Source organism: Bombus pascuorum, chromosome 2, assembly GCF_905332965.1.
Source record: "Bombus pascuorum chromosome 2, iyBomPasc1.1, whole genome shotgun sequence".
NCBI classification, from domain to species: domain Eukaryota; kingdom Metazoa; phylum Arthropoda; class Insecta; order Hymenoptera; family Apidae; genus Bombus; species Bombus pascuorum.
This window is the reverse complement of record NC_083489.1, coordinates 17,299,199-17,315,959: the sequence shown is the minus strand read 5'-3', so window position 1 is coordinate 17,315,959 and position 16,761 is coordinate 17,299,199. Positions and strand designations below refer to the sequence as shown.

The following is a 16,761-nucleotide window of genomic DNA, read 5'->3' as shown; positions in this document are numbered from 1 at the left end:
ATGATTAAATATTGTAATAGTTACACAAAGATAGAAAAAAAAAATCGGTGCAATCAAGAAATATATTTGATATTTTGTTTCATTGATTATATTTTCGAACAAGAATTTTTAATTCGAACTGTTATTATACTAAAAAATTTCACGCGATTATTAATTAATCCTAATTTGAGCTATACATCAAATTTTCTTACGTTGTATGACATGTAAGGCATATATTATAATAGTTCTATCAATCAAAAACGATTTTTACATTAAGAATTTGCAGGGTTCGTGAAATACAATAGCCGCGTGTGCATAAGTTGATTATCGGTTATATTAATATGACGTATTTCCCGCGCGTAGAACGGAACGAGTCTCTAACTCGGAATACGTTCATCGATTGGTTTTTCGTATCAGACTGTATTACGTTCGTGGTTCGAGTTATTATAGCATTGACAAGCCGTCGTTTGTGAAGAACTCGGCTATTGTGATAAAAACTTGTAGAAAAATATTTTTGAGTAACAAAATAATTGACCATTATATAATTTGTCTTTTATGTGATTTGCATATTGTCTAGTAATTCTCAGTTTAAGTAAAGTGCTTGAAAATCCATAATGGCGCACGCTACAAGATCGCGCTAGTGTATACCAATGTAAGTGCCGCACATACCTGTTTTTGTTTCCGTTTTTCGGAAAGTAAAAAGTCATTTTCAGATTTGATTTACATACAACTTTCGATTTTGATACTGGATTTTGGCAAGAACAGTGGCCCTTGATTACCAAATTCTTACGCCGTTCTTGTTCATGTATCATTTTTTATGGTGGTCGTCATCATGCAAGCACAGCAGCAGCCACAGCAGCAACAGCAGCAGAATCATCAACAAATCGCAGGCACCAGTGTCATTCTCAAGATGAACGAGATACAACAGCTTTCGACAGTTGGTACGTAGTCAAACGATTTTAACTACGTACCATTCCATTTTCACAATCAAAATTGTATTCACGAGGTGTCCGATCAGATGGATAATGAGTTTGCAGATATTGATTTTGAAATGTTCTGATTCGTGTTACTAAAAGTATATCATACAAATTTCTGCTAAATATTAATATCGGCAAGTAGAGATTATAAAGATTTATTTAGTGATATGTATTTTATTTATCCATTTATTTAATGTATTGATATAATTTGTTAGCTTTTCCACGATATGTCCGTGATTTGGTTAATCTTAATAATCTGACCGGAATTAAATTTTAATTAAGAAAAAAATACCGAACAAAATTGTACATTAGTAGAGAAACATAATTATCATCAATATTTCGTTTAATATATGTGCATGATATATGTATTTTATACATCATTTAATTTATCGCAATGTGCTGTAATAACATAAAACAGAGGTATATACATAACTATGTGCAGATGATATTTATAGGTGTATAATAAAAAATAGAAAACGTCATATAAGCGGGAACCTAATAAATCTATGGCAGGTATATATTCTCCTTTTCTACAAATCTATCAGAAATTTATTATGATATATGTATGTATATATTATTGCTGCCTTTAACATTATTCGGTAATTTTAGAATTCATTTTACTTTCTTTACGAATCGAAGCATTATTATTCTGTCGTTGTTTGTGTATGATTTTCTCCTGTTTAGAAGCCTATTCTTTCTTAAGCTAACTACTCTTCCCTCTTACTCTTCAGTCGCTGTTTCCGCTTCATCAAGTGACGGTGGAATATTCCACTCGGTATCGGTACCTATACCATCTGCTTTCCGTTCGAAAGAGTGGGGATGACCGTCCCTTCGTATAGCGCCAGTGGTTCTTTTTTGCTAGTTAGTATAATAATTTTGCAATTAAACGTTTGGTTGCTGTATCAATTCATATATCAAAATTTCATGATATCTCTATTTTCTTTCCCTCTCTAGAATCAATATTATTTTAAATCTTAAATTGTGTTTCGATGTGTTTCGACTTCAACAAACGTAAGTTATACTTTTTGTTGAATTTTCTGTACGAAGTTTCAAGAATCGATATTGCAATATTACAAAAGTTACTTTGACCTTTGAGATGTAAATTTTGTTATTAAAAATAGGCAATCGATTTCAAAAGTCAGTCTTATTTATACAGATTGAGAACCACTATTGTAATTTCTTTGTGTGCTCCCAGCCGCGTACTATGTACACGCGCCTTAGGAGTTACCGAATTTTTTACGTTTTTACATTCGGATATATCCATGACATTATAAAAATAATTTTTAGTAAAAGTTGATTACATGTGAAGAAGTTTGGTTTCGTTCATAAATTGAAAATACAAATTTTCTGCTCTTTATTAGATTTTGCGTTGATTTTCTGATTATTACTAGTTATTATTGATAAGTAAAATGTTTTAAATTGAAACGTATTATATGTTTTTTTATATGTTTTTTTGTATAATATATGTAACCATATTTTCATATATATTCGATACTTCTTTTCATTAATAGAAAGATTGTAACAAGGGTAAAATTAGCAAAACCGATAAAATAAATTTATTAGTTGGTTCAGATAGTTCGCGTTTTCGTTACTAAAAATAACTTAACATTGACTCTATAAACGTTTATTAGTTATATCAGCAATGATAAAAAAGCAAAATTACCAAACGCAAGAGACAAAATGTAGAAGGTGAAAATCATGGGGCACCAAGCATAATATCTACGGTGTTGAACCGGGTGTCTTCCTTACCCCCATCTCCTGATTTTACCCAGCGATGCAGGAGTCCGCCATAGTCATCGAGTTGACCAATCAGGTTGCTTCTTGGTCTATCGGAGACCGGGGATAACCTGGCCAAAGCGTAACTTGTATAGAAACACAGAGTTCACAGTGTGTACAGAAACGAGGAAATAATAGGTACTGTTGCACTGTTTGAAATAACGGAGGAATAGTATGCATAAAGAAAGTGAATCTGAAGGATAAAATTAATTTAGAATCAGCTAGCAGACACTACCGAAGAAAAAAATTGAGTTACCAATATTGAAACGTGGAAAAGTCTCGAAATTGAATCAGAGGTGATTGTGTGAAAACAGTGTGCGTATCGGAATTGGGAAGTAGAGAATAACGCATTTGGAATAATTTCGTGGACAAAATGAGTATAAGACTGGCAGAGAAGAAAGAAAACGTAATAAAAAATTCGACCGGCATAATTGGAAACGTGGTCAATAGTTCGGATGACGTTTGTAATGGAACCGTCGAGTGGCAAAATGGACAGAATCTTCTAGTTGTTACACAAGATACACAAGGCAAAGAGCTAATTGCAATCACTGATAATCAAACCATTAACGTTGCAGTTGACTCTTATTGTTCGTATTTTTTACTTTCTACTTTCTTTTTTCATGCTATTTTAAGTTTCCAAAAAATCGGCTAAACAAATTGATATATTTTATTTTGCGCGCGTGTATAGGTATATTTTATTTATGTAAACTTTTGTGAAGTTTACAATATGAAGTAGCACTTTGAAGTTAAGATAGTGTCATAAAAACACTTAAGTTAATAGGTATTAGTTTATTTTTTTTATATGCAGTAGATAGTATTAAGTACCCAGACGTTTTTCAAACAGGAATATTCCATGTAAATCATCTACAATATGCATATTTCTTATTGGTGTAGTGATACACTAGCAGCACTTGTAGTTCGATATATACATACATATATATATATTTAAATATGTGCAAAATAAACTAAATTTGCATGAAAAATTGATAAATATTATATTCTGTAAAAATTATTATTTTACACATTATTGCATTTTATATTTACGTGAATATTGACAAATTTTATTTTTATATAATTTTTAAGATTACTTAGATATCCATAAGTTAATTTTTTTCAGGGCTACTGGAACTTGCTCATAGAGAATATCAGGCAGGAGATTATGAGAATGCAGAAAGACATTGTATGCAACTCTGGAGGCAAGAAACAAATAACACAGGAGTTCTTCTATTGTTGTCTTCTATCCATTTTCAATGTAGAAGGCTAGAAAAGTAAGCGACCTGTTCTACTTATTATGTAACTTTTAAATAAAATACAGTACTAATAAATTTCTGTTCTTGCATTTCAGATCTGCACATTACAGTAGCTTAGCAATAAAGCAGAATCCGTTATTGGCAGAGGCTTACAGCAATCTTGGAAATGTTTACAAGGAACGTGGCCAACTACAGGAAGCTTTGGAAAACTATCGACATGCTGTTAGATTGAAACCAGATTTCATTGATGGTTACATCAATCTAGCAGCTGCGTTAGTAGCTGCAGGAGATATGGAACAAGCAGTTCAAGCATATGTAACTGCTCTACAATATAACCCTGTGAGAAATCCACTCTGTTATTAATACATATTTCTTTCTAGTCCTTTACATATAGTTTAAATGCTATTACATTATGTCAAATGTAGTTTTGACTTATTTTCTAAAAACTGTTTGTTTACTGCTTGTTTAGGGTTATTCAATATACATTTTACGTTTTTATATGTTACAGGATCTTTACTGTGTGAGAAGCGATCTCGGTAATCTTTTGAAAGCATTAGCAAGACTTGATGAAGCCAAGGTAGGTTTTCTTTATCTGTTACACATTGTTGTAAATTAACTTAATTTAACGTGACATGCACATATTCGGATGCATCAATACCACAATCAAATACTAGGATGTTGACTTCTGCAGTCTCATTTTGACAATTTTTTTTGACAAGGTACAGATGCATTTCGTAAAATGTGCGCAAGTACTAGTTAGCAGCTCTATAGAATAACCAGGAACAACTGGTATCCATATACTAGAGGCGAAAAGCTCTTTCTCTTTGCGGTAAAAAAAGATATGTGCGCGACGCATGGTGGCCTACTATCAGAATTAGCTTTTAAAAAGGCATGAACAGAAAATTTAAGTTTTGGTAGTAGATTGCCCATTGTGCGTGTTTTTCCATTTAATTAACTAATCACTGCGTTTGGTGTCTTTGTTTTTATTTGTCTTTTTATCAAGAATCAACAAAGATGCTCGGTACAAAATAATGTTCTTTTCAAGACATCAAACGCAGCATGAGGGTTTAAGTTAAAATTAGCTGAAAACTATATAGAATCCCTCTTCGCATTGCGCGTTTTGGAATAACACTGATAAGAGTAACAACAAAATTTCTTTACTTGGTGTTATTGCAAAGTTTAACTTGCCGATCCTATTACAGCAATATCTTTTTTTATTATTGATTAAATAAAAGATATTAGTTTTTTTTCTTACAAGCTACAATAGGATCAGCAGCGCGCGAATGTAGCATTTAAGCTCATCTCATTTGATTCAGCTCATTCTGAATGTGTATTTACTTTAGGTATACTGATCCGTTACATATACGTGGACAAATGCGACCTTTCTTTTCCACTATCTCTACTCTTTCCAATTTTAAAAGTAAACAAGTTGTGTGTACAATGATAATTGCGCGAGATCACTTGACCAGTTCTACACCTATCGTAATGTCTAATATAAAGAATTGATAATTTTTTATGAATCTATGTAAGCCGTTTGTGCATCAAAATATTTTTTAATTTGGAAACTCACGGGACTTTTTCGACTCCCACAAGTTTCATTCGTTCCAATGATACACAGAAAAATAAATAAGTCAAGTGGTCTACTTCATAATAGCAGCGCGGCGCGGCGATAGTCGACGAGTAGAAATAATTGCAGACAGTATAAATTGCTGACAATTTTGCTTTATCTACATTGATTATCCATTGGTGTCTATTTAATATTTTGTACTTTCTGCAATCAAACTCATCGACAGAACTTACTGCAGCAAAGAGAAAAGCCTTCCGTTGAATTTCCTGTCGTTCTTAAGCGCTCTCTAGTTCACTTGTTCGTTTTTCGCTTAGTACGTTTTGCCACCAATAATATTACATTTACAGAATGATATCGGTTCGAACTACTGGTCTATGGGACTATAAAATGAAAGTTGATTTTAACAGGAAAATGGTTTTTCAAATTTATCTTTCTTGCTACCTATAAAATATACCTATAAAAAGCGACGTACACATTCATTCGTGGTCTTTATAATTTTTTAAAACATCGTTAATGTATTGGGATCGAGATTAAGACGTTTATTGTACTTTATATAAGGTGATTTAATTTGTTCTTTCTTTCTTGTTAATTGGGGAATCTATTTTCAATGTAATTGTTAACGATCGATATCGAGGAACTGGGATAAGATTTGCACGATTATAATATGGTGGCTGACGAGCTCAGCGAAGCGTGTCTTTCAGCGGCACGCATAACTAGGTTCCTCTGTATACGTATTTAAAAAAGAAAAGAAAATATAAAAAAAAGATAAAAAAATTAAAAAGACAAAGTTGAGGCGAAGAGTATCAGTGAAGAGACATTAACGCAGCTGTATTGTTGTTGTGGATGGGATGATCAACTCTAGGAGGGGAAGTCGGAGCAATGTGATTGGTCGGTTACCATGGGTTCCTTCGTCAAAGGGTGAATCTGAATCTGGTTATTCAGTAACACACTGTCTCTCGGTCTAAGTTTATTATGAGAACTTGCGAGCCGTACCTACCGTCAACCTACCAAAGGGTACACTGCAGGTAAAGTAATTCCCAAGGCCGATCTCTGAACATTCCATCAGACCAATTGGCTCCGCTGTTTCGAAAGAGATTGAAAGTTGGATCATTTTAACTCGGGATAGAAAGGTTTAGCAGCATCTGTGTTTACGACGTTCGTATGCGATTGCAGATACGGAAGCACGGAAATACGGATGAAGATCTTATGAACGACTCATTTCTGTTTCTCCATTGAAACGAGAATCCTCTGTTAAAGCTCATCCAACTTCAACGTTTCTATCCATATCCAGTTATCCCGATGCTACGAATCCTATTCGTTTCTATCATCCAGCCTCTCTTTACCGCTTCCCATAGAGATCGGCCGACTGTAAATGCCCTTTTTACTTATTGTTTAGGTACGGATTACTCTGTTTTTTATAACAATGCAGCCCGCCTCTCGGCACGCGCGATGCACATCCCTGCTTGACCCTTAGGAGCGTCGTCATATAAAGAAGATTTTCGCCAAATATTTTCCTAGGGATAAACGATAATATAAATTTAATTGATGGTAAATGTTGATCAAGGGAATATATGGGTAATGAAGAACAATGTTTGTTTAAGCTCGTCGACTGAGAATGGACAATGTTGGAGGTGAATTGGCCAAGTGAATTGAGCAGAACTGAAGTAACAATGGCGAGGGGCGTACTACGTGCTGTCGAGTCCACCGGACGCATTCCGGAGAATCGATAGACACGAGACATGACACCCGTATCGCTTATTTTCTACGATGACGTTTCTAGCGCGCACCTAAATCCTTTTCTCCTGTTTTCACACTAGATTCCAATCCACTACACATTGTATGATTTGCAAAATGGGTCTCGTTCTCTCTGTTTCTGATTCTTTCTCGTTTTTCTTCGAAAGAAGTCATATCCCAAGCTAAAGCAAATCTTACAAATCGAAAGGTTCTTTTTAATTAACTTTCGATCCATCAATCGCTCTCGCGTTAGCGTCAGCTTATGCATTTTACATGTCATTAAATGCACCAAGATACAAAATCGCGTAAAATTATCAAACGTCCAAGCATTTATCAAATTTTTCTTTATCACAAACGAAATTTCTATTCTTTCATCGAATATCGATCGCTAATAATGAATATTGAGTATGTAATAAAGAAATAATCGCGCAATCGATAAACGTGATAAAATTTATCACGTAAAATTGAATACAATTGATTCTTAAAGGTATTTATATCAATTCTGTTACGAACAAAATACTTGGCGCGGATGATTTGCATTAAGAATTATTCGAAGTAAAGGGATGTAGAACAATGAAAAAGGAGGCAATGAAGCAAGACAGAGAGGACGAAGGTATGAAGAGATAATTTTATTCCCTGAAATTTCTCGAAGGTGGTGAAATGTGTGAAAGCTGCGGCGCGGCGAGGAGAGGCCGGGCAAAGCGCGCGGCGCGTCTCTGACAGTATGGGAACATCTTCTCTGATCCTCTGTTTATGTCTATAGGCTTGCTATCTAAAGGCGATTGAAACGCGTCCAGACTTTGCAGTCGCATGGAGTAATCTTGGCTGTGTATTCAACGCTCAAGGCGAGATTTGGTTGGCGATCCATCACTTTGAGAAGGCCGTTGCTTTGGATCCAAATTTCCTGGACGCCTACATCAATCTTGGCAATGTACTCAAAGAGGCTAGAATCTTTGATAGGTGAGATTAAATCATTGATTTCTAACGGCTCTATATTCGTACATTTCGTTAGAACGTTTGAATTAGCATTTTATTTGAAATAAGGTAGATACTTGCATGTTCAAATAGGATATTAATATATATGACATTTTTCATAACAATTTGTTGATTAGATAGAATTTAGAACTAACGCGTGATACTAGACAGAACTGGTTTAAACGGCAAAATAATGCAACAATTGTTGGCAATACATAGAGTTAGAATATTTATTCATAATTCTGCGTTAGTAACAATAATTTTATAACTTGTGATATTGCTTTGAAATACTAGTATTTTTAAAACTTGTAATTGAAACGTTTAATTTCTCGGTCGATAGTACTTGAAACGACCATATTCAGCAAGAAAATAAAAATCATTCGATATGCGAGTAGATTTATATGAAAATTATATAAAAATTTTTTTCTTTTATTATTATAATATGACAATACAAAATTTCACAGTAAGATGTATAATAAGAAAGAGGAACGTGGGAATACGTCTTAGCAATAGGGTTAGAGTGCCGGCCTACCAGCCGGAGACCCTAGGTTCGATTCTCATAAAACCTTTTCCTCATTTTTCATCGGCTCCTACAATAATTTAAAATGCACAGTTTGATCAATCGTCGTCTCCTCAATTTCTCATAGACGTCGTTTTATAAAGTCTGTGCTAAAAAAATCTGACTTATAGTTATTCCTTTAATGTTCAATACTGTTACATTAATTGAAGAGTCATAAGTCAAACAATATATTTTTGTGCCAATATAATGGGACTGTTTTTACGAAAGTTCTTTGCTGTATTTTCGGTACGGAAATGTTTCATGTTCGAACGAAATGTGCTCTATTTTTACTTTTGACGCACTAAAAGAGACGAACGAGGTCGGAAGATTTCACATGTTTTCTGTTTCTGAAACACGTTTACCAAGAATTCGTGAGCAAAGCGCATGAGCCGACGTGTAAACACCGAATCGATATTCATACAGCGTCCTTTGAAGTTCATCGTCCTTTGTTTCTCCAGAGCGATGTCCGCTGGCAACCTTCACTCGTGCATTACGTGAATTCCTAATTTCTTAGGTGTGTTTACAGCTTTCATTCTTTTCTATTATTTTGGTAATGTTATGCAGTATATGTAAATTTGAAAACGATCCATTTATTCTGGATTTTCGGTATTTATTACGATATTTGAGATATCATCGATTCTTACCGAAAGATATTTACATTTAAAAATTTAATGAAAAAGAAATAACGATAATACGTAAAATCGATGTATAAATAAGCATAAAGATAATTTACACATGTCGCGAATTCATGTCCTGTTCGTCTTCCAAGAATCTCGACCTCCTTGTCATACGTACGTATCCATGCAGCCTTTTAACGGAGAAAGAGAATGGGGCTTGCTTGGCAACAGATGCGAAATTACCACCGGAATACGAGCTGGATTTTCTTATTTACGAGCGTTCGGAATCCTTGGAATCTCAATTCCAGTTACGCACAATAGCGGGAGAAACTGGAGGGCAACTATCGATTTCAAGGATCGCTCCGCCCCCACGAGGGAGAGAGTACCCCTTTTATTCTCCGTGGGAGGGTGTATAAGTTCTTAACGGATATGCCAAAAACGCGTAGCTCGTGGCGAGTTTCACGGCGGAAAGCTGCTCGTGGTATCGTGTCTACGATCTATCGAGGAAGTTGTTGATTTTGTTTATTGATATTTAAAAAATACATACACGCACACACATAAACACACACACGCAGACAAATTAATTTATTGAGATATGGAAATGGAGAAGGAATGGACTACCAGTGTGTTGTCGTGTATACAGTGATCTCGCCCTCGACCACGATCGCACCCTCGTTACGCGTGCAATTAGAACGAGCTCTCTCACGATCCTCAACCCGTGGATGTATCTCGTGGATTAAATATAACGTGAAAAGGTTAATTTATGACTATTTTTTGTATAGCGTTACCGGCGTGACACGTCACCGTATAGCGGTGTGCGCGGCACGTGTGCAATTTATCCAAAGACCGTGTGTCGTCGGGTGTGGTATCACCAACCATTGTTACCAAACCGAAACCAACAAAGAACTTTCTGTACAATTCCACGTATACTTTGATGCGGCTCTATTGATTCAATTGGAATCGATTAAATTGTGATTCATCGTCCGTTCGTTCAGAAAACGACCTAAATGTTCTCTTTCGTTGTGTGATGAATTTTAACGACATATGAATTTTCTGTTTGTAACAGAGCTGTAGCTGCTTATCTGCGTGCTTTGAATCTCAGCCCTAACAATGCAGTCGTACATGGAAATCTGGCGTGTGTCTACTATGAACAAGGGTAAGCATCAAAGGGAATTTATTTTGTTTATTTTTTATCGTGCGTTAACTTATTTTGTTTTACAGGCTTATCGATTTGGCGATTGATACATACCGTCGTGCTATTGAACTACAGCCGAATTTCCCAGATGCTTACTGCAATTTGGCGAATGCGCTCAAGGAAAAGGGACAAGTGGTCGAGGCTGAGGATTGCTATAATACGGCTCTTCGCCTCTGCCCCTCACATGCCGATTCCCTTAATAATCTGGTACTTATATTTATATTCAAATTCCGTGGGAAGGCTTAATGAACAAGACAATAACGTATAACGCGTTTCTGTCTTTAATTTTTATTATTATTACGTTTCTTCTCTTTATTATTCGATGTATTCTGCATTCTAGGCCAACATAAAACGTGAACAAGGATACATCGAAGAAGCAACTCGATTATATCTGAAAGCGCTTGAAGTATTCCCTGAGTTTGCCGCAGCTCATAGCAATCTGGCTTCCGTGTTACAGCAACAAGGAAAATTAAATGAAGCACTAATGCATTACAAGGAGGCTATTCGTATTCAGCCAACTTTCGCGGATGCGTACTCGAACATGGGCAATACTCTGAAAGAAATGCAAGATATACAAGGAGCTCTTCAATGCTATACAAGAGCTATTCAAATTAATCCCGCTTTCGCTGACGCCCATTCCAATTTAGCTTCGATTCATAAGGATTCTGGAAACATTCCTGAGGCTATTCAATCATACCGAACTGCGTTAAAGCTGAAGCCTGACTTCCCTGATGCATATTGTAACTTAGCGCATTGCCTTCAGATCGTTTGCGACTGGACTGATTATGAAGCTCGAATGAAGAAATTAGTCTCGATTGTTGCCGAACAACTGGATAAGAATAGGTTGCCTAGCGTACATCCACACCATTCCATGCTCTATCCGTTGTCTCATGAATTTAGAAAGGCTATTGCTGCTAGGCATGCAAATCTTTGCATCGAAAAGGTAAATGACATTTTTTAAGTACACGGTTTATCCGAAGCAATAAAAATGCAAATACGTTTGTTTCACGACGATTTTATATCCATTACAGATTCATGTTCTACATAAACAACCATACAAGTATCCACGTGAGATTGGTGCTCGCTTAAAGATTGGATATGTCTCCTCAGACTTTGGAAATCATCCTACTAGTCATCTTATGCAATCAATCCCAGGATTGCACGAAAGACAGAATGTTGAAATCTTTTGCTATGCCCTCAGTGCAGATGACGGAACCACGTTTCGAGCAAAGATTGCCAGAGAAGCCGAACACTTCGTAGATCTATCACAGATTCCATGCAATGGAAAAGCAGCTGATCGTATTAACGCGGATGGAATTCATATTTTAGTAAATATGAATGGATATACGAAAGGAGCGAGAAATGAAATATTCGCTCTGAGACCAGCACCTGTTCAAGTGATGTGGCTTGGATATCCAGGAACATCAGGAGCTAGTTTCATGGATTATTTAATTACAGATGAAGTTACATCACCATTGGAACTTGCTAATCAATACAGCGAAAAACTTGCTTACATGCCACACACGTATTTTATTGGAGATCATAAGTAAGTCTACAAGATATACGATTATATATAGTATTTTCTTTATAATTGATCGCCACTATGTTTCTCACAATTCAATGAGTTAGTCATTATCCCTACTACTGAGTGAATTCTCCCCAAGAAACTATAGTGTTCCCTTTGACACACCACGAAGTTCGACAGCTTAGTAATGTAACTTAATCGAATTCAATTCCAGTTCTATAAAACAATACTAATTATTTAGTGCTGAAACATTCTTATCACTAATTTGTTTTTAATTAAAATTTTACTAACGTATTTCTGAAAGTTTTCTGATTAAAATGAGACCAAACACGATATAGTTTAAATCATATTTACATGTATATATAATAAAAAGAAAATAAGTTAATGTCATTAAAAAAGTAAATATATTTCAAATCATTTCGTGCTTAGTTTTGTTTTAATCAAGAAAGCCTCACAATTACATTGGTTAAAGCTTTATTCAATAAGGATTGAAAGTAAAAAAGTTCCGTTGTTATTGCTACGTTACGATTGTCTAACCAATATGTTTCTTTGTATCAAGCCCACTCGCGGACTTTCTCTAAGTTGGGTAAAATGGTGGGTCGTATCTGTTACATACAATCGACACCTGTACATGAAAATTCATCTGAGGACAGCCGAGTAGTCCCGGCTTTCGATCAATTATGGAGAAAATACGTACTATATATGAAATTTAATTAACATTTTTTTCTATCTTATATATTTTCTTCTCCAGGCAAATGTTCCCACATTTAAAGGAACGTCTCATCTTAACGGACAAATTGAATATGAAGGGCAAGGTAGCAGATAACGTAGCTGTAATAAATGCCACCGATCTTTCTCCAATGATTGAAAATACATGTGTCAAAGAAATTCGCGAAGTAGTTGTACCGGACGCTGAAAACAAACCAGTAGAAATTTCGCTGAAAGTTGCAGAGCTGCCAACCACTACACCTATTGAAACAATGATTGCTTCTGGACAATGCCAAATGTCCGTAAATGGTGTCGTAGTTCAAAATGGTATGGCCACTACGCAAGTGAACAATAAAACAGCTACAGGTGAAGAAGTGCCTCAAAATATTATGATCACAACGAGGCAACAGTATGGTCTACCAGAAGATGCAGTCGTTTATTGCAATTTCAATCAGTTGTATAAAATTGATCCGCTCACGCTTCATATGTGGGCACATGTAAGTTCATTCGTTTTTTCGTAACGAACTTATTCTATTAAAATTATTACGTATTTTATATTTCTATACCGGTACTAAATTTCAGATTCTAAAACATGTGCCAAACTCTGTATTATGGCTTTTACGCTTCCCGGCCGTTGGTGAACCAAACTTACAAGCAACAGCTCAACAGTTAGGCTTAGCTCCTGGTAGGATCTTGTTTAGCAATGTTGCTGCGAAGGAAGAGCACGTTAGACGAGGGCAGTTAGCCGACGTATGCTTGGACACACCGCTTTGCAATGGTCATACTACTAGCATGGATGTTTTATGGACCGGAACTCCGGTGGTTACACTACCAGGTGAAACGTTAGCGTCTCGCGTTGCTGCTAGTCAATTGAATACTTTGGGATGTCCTGAATTGATTGCACGAACACGACAAGAATACCAGGATATTGCTATTCGTTTGGGTACTGACAGGGAATAGTAAGTAAATCGTTTTCCTCTATCCGTTCTTTTTAGTTCTTATTATTATTAGTTTCGATATGAATTAACCAACTGTTTCTTTTTAAGCTTGAAAGCAACGCGAGCCAAAGTATGGAAAGCAAGATCTGAAAGTCCTTTATTCAATTGCAAGCTATATGCAGTAGGCATGGAAATGCTGTACAAAAAAATGTGGGAACGTTTCGCGAGAGGCGAAAAACCTGATCATGTGTCAGCAGTAGACAAAACCGAGATGCAAAAATTACTAGCAGCTGCATCTTAAAAATGGTTCTCGAATGTTTTTATCTATACAACTTCAATTCCATATCTGTTTTTCTCTCCCCCTTTTTTCGAAAACGTAGCATTTGAAATAGATGGTCGATAATCTATTTCACAAAAATATAATTTTCATATAAATTCCGTTTATTCTGGTATTTACTGTTTTGTATGATAAATCATCGAGCTTAGATTACATAGGATAACGTTATGCGCGTACGTTCAATTAAACATTTGATGTCCCAAGAAAAGAAAAAAATTGTGGATTGTATCATACGAGTCATAAAAAATAATTACGTTACGCCATCGTATCTTTCACCTTATTTATATATATAATACAATTCTCATAGTCGGGTATTTATACCTTTTGTTCATCTTTCTGGTAATATCATATGTAGCCTGAATTGGAGTGGGATTATGTACAAGACTAATTTCTTTTTTTTTTTCATTGTATAAAGTACACAATTGTATGTATACTGATGAACGTTTGTATTATTAACGTGAAATATGTAGTCGGTATTAGTATTTTTATTCGGTTTCCTCTATTTCGAAGTTTTCTGACGCGTGGTTTGTTGACAATGTTAAGAGGATATGAAGATGTTCCCTTGATTATTTTTTATGCTATTGTAGTAATATTCATCGTTTACTTCGAATACGATTGGCTCGTAAAAGAAGATTAAAATACAAAAAAAAAAAAAAAAAAAAAAGTTCAGGAGCGGATTACTCACATCAAGCTGTTATTGCTAGAAATCGCTGATAGCAAAAAGTGCAAGTTGTATTATATACAATTGGTTAATGAGATAGATATGTAAATATTAAAAAGATAATTGTTAGTTATTGCTTTAGTTTGATAGCGCGTAAGTTAAGATTAAAGAAATGTGTGAGGTAGCGAAAGACGTTGACTGTAGCAAACTTTGAGATGTACGCCTATAGAATAAAAAAAAAATGATTAAAAATATAATTCGAAAGAAAGTGGCTGTTACGTTGTGAGTGTGTTCTGATGAATATGCGATTAGTAAGATTGATTTTTCTTTGTGAAATTCTTTACTCAGTCTTTTAATATACCAGTTTCACATAGAAAAACACAGGTAATGCTTGAACGAAGGACTTGCTTGAATTTCTTATCTTTATTCAAAACATGATTATTCTATGCAATTTATAATAAAATGAGAAAGAAAGTGCATTTTTAAGTTGAAATAAATTTTGTTTAAAACTCGAGAAATTAAGATAAGTAGGAAGAACAGCTTGTAACGTCTCGTTGAATTTATTGTATGTATGACCTCATCCGCCCACTACGTGTATTATCAACATTGCACATTCTCGATAATGAATAATTGTCCCCATTACGCACAATTTACATCGAACATATAGATGTAAAAGTAACCATTAAAAATCTCTGTTTCTTAATTACTATTCCGGATGTAGCTCGAACAAATACGTCACACAAGAAATAGCAACTGTAGAGTGAAACGTAAAATTCAAATATCAAACTTTCATTTCTATAGACGGTAATAGCATATTTGTGTAGATTTACATTAATTCAACATTTAAAGAACATTGAAATAAATTTACCAAAGTCAATAAATTATTGAATTATCTCATTATTATTGAATTCATAGTTGAAATAATTTAACTATCACTTTGAAATTGTACGATTACACTTACACCTACATACCATTGATTATATAATTACGTATTTAATTTAGAACGATTGCAAACTCATAAGAAAATTGATTTCTTTATTATTTTTTGTAACAAACTGTCTTCGGATTCGTCTTTATGTCGTAACTCGTGACGCACATTTTGACGGTTCTATCATAATTCTTAAAAATATGGTTATTTTGCATTCAAATGAATGCAAATGGTGGTACATTATAAACACTTCGTGACGAATACGTCAAAGATACATTGTGAATGTACGTATATAATGTACCAAATAATCATCTTCATGTAACAAAATTTTTGCATTATTCTCCAATCATACGTTTATTAACATGTTAAAATTATAAATTACCCGACTTTCAAGAAACTATACAGTAAATGGCGAAGATGCCTGTTATAGGTAACAAGTATATTACTGATTGTAACGAATAATTAACTTTAATAAACTATATATCACCTTGACAAGGAAAAAGGAGAGCGCAAGAGAAAGAGGCAGTATTTTAAAGTTAAATTATTTTTTTAAACTAACAATCGAATATTACGCTCTAAAAATTAGGTTATATCGGCAACCGTGGAATTAGAAAAAGAACTTGTCGAAAAAGGAACAGAAAGAAGTTAAAAGAGAAAGATGACATCATTTTACTCGCGTTTAATTGTCGTTTCTGCGCAAGGTAGAGCAATATCTTTCATAATGATAGAGCACGACGTCGTGGCTCTTGACGCAGTATCGATTGCTCATGACGGTTCCACCACCATGGAAGGGTGAAACTGGGTCGAAAGCATCCTTCCCAACGGGAATACTTCCCTCTGCGTATTCTATTCCGTCCTGCTCGCTCTAAAAAGAGCACCGAAGCTCCATCTCTAGTCGTCACTTGCCATTAATAATAGCCATCATTTAAATGCCAACTAATCTTCGCTTCAATGCATTTAAGACGATTCATTAAAAAATTTACTGGTGGTTTATGATCCTCTAATCTGATAATCTTATTATCTCATTTCTTGTAA

General features: G+C 34.9%; 1 protein-coding gene across 4 annotated transcripts; it reads left to right on the top strand.

The window, feature by feature from the left end:
- Positions 1-370: 370 nt before the first annotated feature.
- LOC132916700 (UDP-N-acetylglucosamine--peptide N-acetylglucosaminyltransferase 110 kDa subunit) lies at positions 371-15,682 on the top strand. 4 transcript variants are annotated; one of them, XM_060976938.1, is made up of 14 exons: positions 371-631; positions 693-920; positions 1,412-1,469; positions 3,850-4,000; positions 4,078-4,321; positions 4,491-4,559; positions 8,047-8,243; positions 10,501-10,590; positions 10,656-10,836; positions 10,970-11,572; positions 11,661-12,175; positions 12,906-13,359; positions 13,445-13,821; positions 13,909-15,682. In XM_060976938.1, the coding sequence occupies exons 3-14, from the start codon at positions 1,463-1,465 to the stop codon at positions 14,099-14,101; spliced, it is 3,081 nt and encodes a 1,026-aa protein (XP_060832921.1). In that variant the 5' UTR covers positions 371-631; positions 693-920; positions 1,412-1,462; the 3' UTR covers positions 14,102-15,682. The 4 variants fall into 4 exon arrangements, with proteins under 4 accessions (XP_060832921.1, XP_060832920.1, XP_060832919.1 ...); XM_060976937.1 differs by lacking the exon at positions 1,412-1,469 and having other exon boundaries at positions 745-920; XM_060976936.1 differs by lacking the exon at positions 1,412-1,469.
- Positions 15,683-16,761: the final 1,079 nt, after the last annotated feature.

Bases quoted from the DNA above. Each gene is read 5' to 3' on its own strand.
- LOC132916700 (XM_060976935.1), top strand. From the start codon at position 3,106: ATGAGTATAAGACTGGCAGAGAAGAAAGAAAACGTAATAAAAAATTCG. The intron at 4,560-8,046 runs GTAGGTTTTCTT...TTATGTCTATAG, and splicing joins CAAGACTTGATGAAGCCAAG to GCTTGCTATCTAAAGGCGAT. The intron at 13,360-13,444 runs GTAAGTTCATTC...ACTAAATTTCAG, and splicing joins CGCTTCATATGTGGGCACAT to ATTCTAAAACATGTGCCAAA.